The sequence below is a fragment of the Octopus bimaculoides genome, chromosome 10 (assembly GCF_001194135.2).
Source record: "Octopus bimaculoides isolate UCB-OBI-ISO-001 chromosome 10, ASM119413v2, whole genome shotgun sequence".
Lineage (NCBI taxonomy): Eukaryota > Metazoa > Mollusca > Cephalopoda > Octopoda > Octopodidae > Octopus > Octopus bimaculoides.
The window spans coordinates 16830618-16838636 of record NC_068990.1 but is presented as its reverse complement, the minus strand read 5'-3'; the positions used below and the strand labels follow the sequence as shown (position 1 = coordinate 16838636).

The following is an 8019-nucleotide window of genomic DNA, read 5'->3' as shown; positions in this document are numbered from 1 at the left end:
TTTTTATTTCACTCATCTATATCCATGACTAAAAATCTCAACATGTTTCTAATGAGTAAGAATAAAATATGAAATATATATATTCAATGCATCTTCTTTATTCTTTGATTTAAAATTCAAACATTATTCACTTTTGACGGATATTTGTTCTCATCTTGTTTGTTGTTAACACAACGTTTTGGCTGAAATACCCTCTAGCCTCCATCAGGTGTCTTGGGGAAATTTCGAACCTGGGTTCTCATTCCTAAGGTATTTTTCGATGTTGTTGTCATTATTATTATTCAGGTCACTGCCAGGAATCGAACTTGGAATCTTGGGGTTAATTACACCATATGCCCATGGGCATATGGCGTAGTGGTTACCTCCCTTACAATAACTGCCCACTAGGGCACACCACTTGTTTGATTAACTTACGTCTTTACATATTCATATATACCTTTCATACATGCCTATGGTTCCCTATTCTTTTATTATACATATTTACCCCAATTTATTTCTGCTTCCTTTGTCTTCTTTTCCCTTGACGCTTTCTCCCACTGGAAAATTCCCTCCCTCCCCATCACTTCATTTATATCAAGCACAATATGATGATGATGGTGATAACAGCTGCACAGTTTCATTTTTTTTTTTCTTTTAATGTGAACCACTCCAAACTTGTGAAAGACGAAAATATCTCTACTCTGATCCCCTTCACTATTTTCGTTTTGACCCTAATTTTTGTTTACTCAATATTTTCTGAGAATTGAAAGCAAGAAACTCCGCAACAGATATACTGAATTTCATGCCACTGCTTCAGGGTAGAGTTTATTTATTGAAACTGAAATTTTCCGAGTTTCTCACAACTCAAATTTCACACCACTTGAAGATTTTGGTGACATGATACTCAGGATGCAAGACACTGTGTGTGTCTGATATTATATATATATGATGGATATATATCACTTTCTAGGCCCATTTCACTCTAAGACACATCTTAAGTTTGGTTTCCCCATCATTGATAACATCCTGTATGGCTCCTAAAGTCTGCAACGGACTTACAAGTCATTTCATACTGACAGAAATATGTTTGTAGCTTGCCCTGAAGATGCTTTCCTTGCTCCAGATCATCATACAACACCTGTTTTGACATGCAAATGTCCTCTACACAGACAAGATTACATAGATATATAACACAATTGAGTTTATTTGGAAGTGAGAAAACCTTCTGTTGTGGAAATAGCTAAGAAAGAAAATTCTGCTCCCTGACAAAATGTGAAAACACATTGGGCTGTGCATGACACCATTAGATCATAGGCCTCAGGTCCTTCTGCATTATGCCTGCTTCTTGCAATCAAACGGCATCATTCACAGCCCAGTGTGCGTCTTAACATGTCTTGAAGCACAATTTTTTCCTAGGCTTATTTCTATGCAGAAAGTATTTTCATATTAGAGAATATATTCTATTCAACGTTGCTTCATGTAACTTTATTTATACATATATCCACACACACATGCATATACACACCAAAACCACTCACATGGTTTTGGTTGGCCCAGTGCTGAAACAGAAGACACTTGCCCAAGGGGCCATGCAGTGGGACTGAACCCAAAACCACATGGTTAAAAAATAAACTTAACCACATACCCATGTCTTTTTATATCATATTTATATATGTGTGTGTGTGTGTGTGTATGTGTATGTATGTATGTGTGTGTATATATATATTTGTGTGTGTGTGTGTGTGTGAGAGATTTTGGGGTATATATACAAATGTATATATATATATGTATGTATTTGTTTTTCAGATGAGAAACAAAGGAGATAGTGATGTCTCCAAGAGCACATTAACAATTCAATGGCCAAGCTATGACGTGAAGGGAAACCCTTTGCTTGAACTAGTTGGAATCCCTACTATCATTTCTGGAGAAGGATCCTGTGTAGTGGAAACTACACCACACATTACGCAGGTAACAACTGCAACCTAGTATTTCTTCATTGGTACTTCATAAAATTGGTAGCCTTTCTAAGAGCTTCAAGTGCATCCCTCCCACAACATCTTTCAGGATACAAAGCACCAGTGCTGATTAAGCAAAATAAGCATACACTTATGGCATCAAAGGAAAGGGGACACCATAGAAAATGGTTTACAGCACAAAAAAAAAGTGCTTTAAATTGCTAAATTTATATTTGGGATACCTTTTCTCTATTAAGTATGGAAGCAGATATGTTAATTTTGAGATTAATTTTGAGGATATGATCAAAGACTTTGCAATTAAAAAAAAGTAGGAGAATACTTTTCAAATATAAATAAAGTAGAAGTGTACAAAAATAAACTTTATTTTCTGTCTTAGTTTTGTTTCCTTTTGAAACATAAAAATTTATTTTATGGCATATTATGGTTTATAGTTTGAATCACATGTATATGGGGGTCACCAAAATCTTTTAAGTGCTTAAGGCCTCTATGGGTCTTAACCCAGCCCTGCAAAGCACTAAAGCACTACAATAATGGAGCTTTGAAATCAACAATTTTAAATATCCTATTGTAATAAATATCTTATGTAAAATTTTGAGGTTATTAATCTCCTCTTTAGAGATGAAATATTTTTTTAAAATTTTGCTGCTTATTGGGAGAGTCATTATGGTAATATTAATAACACATGCACCAATTCCACTTCTTTATTATTAGTCAATTAGCTAAATATCTATTCAACCAACTAACTGATTTTTTTTTAACTAGTTGGTTATACAGTCAATCCTTTTTCTTTTTTTTTTTTACATCAAAATTCTTTCATCACCATTTGCAACCTTCTCAGTGACTTCTCTCCCACCTCACTCCATCTTAGATCTACACTATACTTTGACTAGTTTCACTGCTAATCATCATTGGGTGTTTTATTCCTGATATAACCCTTTAGCAATTAAACTGGCTATATCAGAGGCCTAAATATTCTATCTGTTTTATGTTCAAACCAGACAGATCTGGCCTCTCACACCTACTCTACAATGTCTTTCTTAGAATAAATAATCACATCATTGAAATCTTGAAGCTATGAGATAATACTTGATTAATTCAAAACAACCTGAATAAATAAGTATTACATTTGGCAGAGCAATCTGAATGCTATGGGGTTAAACTTGATTTGACCTTAATAGTTGTGTCAACTACTTGAGTCAGTAATAAGACACTTAATGATGACATCAGATCAAATTGATGGAAGTGTAATACTGAACAGAAAACTTCATCTCTAAAACTGAGGCTAATTGTCTGAAAAATTATAATTTTAGGATCAGTTTCTAATCAAGAATTAAAATGAAAATGTGGGAAAACTAGATTCTTCTTTCTTTCAATTTTGCTTATATAATTTAATTTCAATGTTTTCTATTGCAGGAAAAATTTGAGCTCTCCAACACCAGAAAGAAAAGGGAGACACAGGAAAAATTCCTATACACATTGGTATGTGCATGTTTGTGTGTGTTTGTCCAAAGAGTAGAGTGTTGTAATTTTTTTGAAGCATTGTAATTATGTGTAAATGAAATATTTGAGAAAAAAAAATGGAAATTCTTTGAGCAGTGCATGTGAGGAATTAAACAAAATACCTAAGATAATGTTAATGAATGAAGACAAAGAGGGAACGATATTGTTTTATCGTACATAGATTGTTTAAAATGATCCTATACTATCTTGGGAAAAATTCATCTTTTCAAATAGAAGTAAGAAAAGATAGAGTTCTGAGAAATGTGCTGTCATGAGCAGACCATTATAGGTTCATAAATCAACCGATGTTAGGTAATACAATATCTTTTTCCATTATTCATATCACTTTATATATTTTGTCTAACTTCTCACCACCCAACATTGCTCAAAGAAATATTTAAGCATTTATCTCACATATATATATTTGAATATTCATTGTACATCCATTTTTCCAAGCTAGCATGGGTTAGGGGCATTGCTGCATACAAATATGTTGAATGCATTGCTTATCCACCCACCCCACACCTTATCCAATCTCTACAGTTGTCACCTACTCTTCCCTAACCCCTCCTCCTCCACTCAACACTTGTTCTTCATGCATTAGATCCACCTCGTCACCCTTTCCCATCTCCCACTCTTCTACACATTCTTATAAACTCCATCCACTCACATTCCCTATTCTTCTCTCCCTGCTGCTATTTACCTCATACTTTAAACATTCACCCAGAAATATCTTCACTACTTTTTTTTTTTACCTCTTTCTAACTCCCCACTCCAAATCACTCTCACTCTTTCTTCTGATATGTGAATGACCCTTTATATCCTCTACAACAATAAACCCTTTCTGCTCTGGCTCCATCTTTCATACTTTAAATTCTCATCTCCCAGCATAAAGCTACCTTCCCCAGGTTACATGGTGATCTCATAAGTGCTAATGATTTGAAAACTCCATCCAGTACACATGTTTTGAAATTATAGAAACACAACTCAAATTAAATTTTCATATCACTATATCACTTCATCATCATCATCATTCAGTATTCTATATTCCATGCTAGCATGGGTTAGATGGTTTGAGAGGATCCAACAGGTTTAGGGACTGCATCCTATTCCAATGTCTGCTTTGGCAAAGTTTCTATTGCTGGATGCTCTTCCTAATGCCAACAACTTTACAGAATGTATTGAGTGCTTTCATATTTTCAGGGTCGATAAAATAAAGTAGACAGCCTTGTGTCTGAATTAGAAACCATTATTATATCTCACAATTAAACAGTTGCATAACAATTTAATAATTAAATAAATGTCATTTAAATATTTCTTTTTTGAATCTGTTGTGCAAGAATTTTAGTACAACACTTTGTTGAAATTGCTGTTGTTGTACTTTGGGACAGTCATAAAGTCAATAACCACCTACACTGGTTGTACTTCACTTCAGTTTTTAACAAGTTTGTTGCAGATTAGTACAACTAAAACTGAAGTAAAATACAACCAGTATGTGTAAGCTTATTGACAGTATGACCCCCCCCCCCCAAGTTATTTATATAGATCTTTTTTCTTCTAAATGGTACCTTTCTTTTCTTTTTCAGAACTGTACTGGAAAATGGTGCAGTAACATTACTTGTACTTTAGGATATTTAAAAAGGGGTGATAACATATTAGTTCAAGTAAGATCAAAACTATGGACAAGTACATTATTAAAGGTAAGATAACTGTTTATTTTTCTTGTCTAACATCTCTGCTAAATATTATATATCATTTATTGTATTAGTCACACATTCTGCACAAATATATATCTCAAAAAGCATAAATTTCACATATAGTTCATACTTTTTGCTCAACAGCTAATTCACTAAGATGAACACCACCAAATATATAATTACATTATTGTGAGGCATAATTAATTGAAATCAAATTAAAAATAGAGTTTACTCAAATTATCAAATATGTTATGCTAATCAGAAAACTATATTGAAATAGGGAAAACCAAAAAGAGAAAAAAGGAAAGCTAAATATGTATACGTCCCCGTAACTTAGCAGTTCGGCAAAAGACACCGATAGAATAAGTACTAGGCTTACAAAGAATAAGTCCTGGGGTTGATTTGCTCAACTAAAGGCAGTGCTCCAGCATGGCCACAGTCAAATGACTGAAACAAGTAAAAGAGCATGTATATGGATAAGTAAAAAATACAGAATGGCACATCTGTGCCATATTTTACTCAGTGGGAATCTATAGAAAAGTTCTCAAAATTTGAGATTTGTTGTCATCAGAACTCAAGACATTCCTGCCAATAAATGTAGCATGTAATAATAATAATAATAATAATAATAATAATAATAATAATAATAATAATAATAGTTTCAAATTTTGCTACATGGTCAGCCATTTTGGTGGGGAGGGGACAAGTCGATTATATTGAACCCAGTCTGTAACTGGTACTTAACTTATCACCCTCCCCCCACAAAAAAATGGATGAAAGGCAAAGTTGACTCAGAACACAGCAGCAAACAAAATACCACTAAGTCCTTCGCCCAGCACACTAAGCGATTTTGCCAGCTTGCCACTCTACTACTACTACTACTACTAATAATAATAATAATAATATATGCTTCATTTCATTACAGATGGAATATTTAGATAAACATCAAATTGTGTCCAAAGCTAAACTAGTTGTAACAGATATTCCTTATGACCTGAAATGGGATCCTTATGATTTTCCTTCAGCAACAAAAGAGGTTTGTTTCTTTTTTAATTTTAAGTTTGTCTCCTTGTGTGTGTGTGTGTGTACGTGTGTATGTTTGTGTGTATTGACAACTGTCACTCAAGGTTATGATATTTTCTGAGTTGTTGTTAGTTCTTCTGTTAATAAATCACCAACTCAAAGCCGTGTGGAATAAAAGGTCCCTTACATGGGGTTAGCATCTGGAAGAGCATCTGTCTACAAAACAAATTCTTCAATAACATAAATGTCTAATCCAAGGTAGCATGGAAAAAAGGATGTAAAACCAAACAAACCAATAAATATTTAAAAATTGAAAGGAAATGTTATTATTTGTATTGTTTATATTTTTGCTCTTCCAATATATTTTCATAAATCTTTATATATTTCTTGTAGCTGTACACCCTTGTAAATCCAGAAAAGTTAGTTCCAAAAAGCCGCTCAATACCAATTTGGGTGATTGCTATTGCAGTTGCTGCCGGAATATTGCTTCTATTTTTATTGATTGTCTTATTGTGGTGGGTAAGTACCAATTAACTTTAATGATGACCAGATAATTAACTCTTGAACATTCCATTGAAAAATTTTCAAGTCAAAAGACAGGTTCTATAACGATTCAATTACAGAACAAAAGTAAATAATAATATAGAAGGGATTAGACTTTTCTCTCTTGTCTAAGGAACTTCTTCATTTACTTCAAAATGAATGTAAGCAAGGTTAATACAGTTATTGTGTGTTTCAGAACTGGCTCAAAGATACAGTCATCATGCAATACTGTGACAGACAGAAAGTTAAGAATTACTGTCAACCATTATTATATATCATTGATGGAACATAACAGACATCTGTCAAACTGATATATATATATATATATATATACATATATACGTGACAATTATTCAGTAGCCATGATAAAACTCCGAGTTTCAGATGTCAGGGCAGAAACCCACACCGACATCTCTTCAGTTATCTGGCCATCAAAAAAATGCTATGAAAGGGGTCATTTTCATAGCATTTTTTTGAAGGCCAGATAACTGAAGGGTTTCCGCCCCGACATCTGAAACTCAGAGTTTTATCATGGCTACCGAATAATTGTCACATATTATTTATAGATAAATTCCTCTATTTACATAATATCAAGGTCTCTTTCTTTTGTTGTCTTACCTTTTCTATCAATATATATATATATATATATATATATAAAATAATCGATTAAGTAAACAGATGGAATTGATATAACTTTTTTATTTTGTACAACAATCCTTGAATGAAGACACTACTTTATATATCTGATGTGACCCAGACTGCAAGATTGATGCAACATAGTATGATGCACAGCATCCCGCCTGTAAAGGACAGTTGCAGGATGGATCGAAATGATTGTTGTACAAAATAAAGAGTTATACCAATTCCATCTTCTGTTTACTTAATTGATTATTATCTTAACTAACTCTGCAGAATTCCTGAAGTAGATCCAAAGGAAATATACCCCAGACTGTGGATGACATCAGGTAGCCCCAACTGTGCCAGTGCTTTACTCAACACATCAGCACACTAACTGACGTATACTCATAAGTCCAAAATATTACACACTCACACACACACACACACATACACACATAATATTAATTATACAGATGTGTCATATTACCTATTGCATTAATTACTACGTGTTTGTTAGATCACTTATTCACTTGCACAGATTCACTATAACACTAACTCACTCTTACATACACACACTCTAACCTACATGCATACTGATGTACACACATATTACATAATTATATTATATATATAATTATCTTTCCTCTCTTCCTCACCACATCATATATATATATATATATATA

At 33.3% G+C, this 8019-nt stretch overlaps 1 protein-coding gene across 1 annotated transcript in view; it reads left to right on the top strand.

Annotated features, from left to right (window-relative positions):
- The window catches only part of LOC106879883 (integrin alpha-8), a 43339-nt gene that overhangs the window by 33717 nt on the left and 1603 nt on the right, over positions 1-8019 (top strand). The window contains exons 21-25 of the mRNA XM_014929612.2: positions 1786-1947; positions 3369-3434; positions 5042-5155; positions 6078-6188; positions 6569-6694. Coding sequence (XP_014785098.1) covers positions 1786-1947; positions 3369-3434; positions 5042-5155; positions 6078-6188; positions 6569-6694 — 579 coding nt within the window. The remainder of the gene's footprint in view (positions 1-1785; positions 1948-3368; positions 3435-5041; positions 5156-6077; positions 6189-6568; positions 6695-8019) is intronic.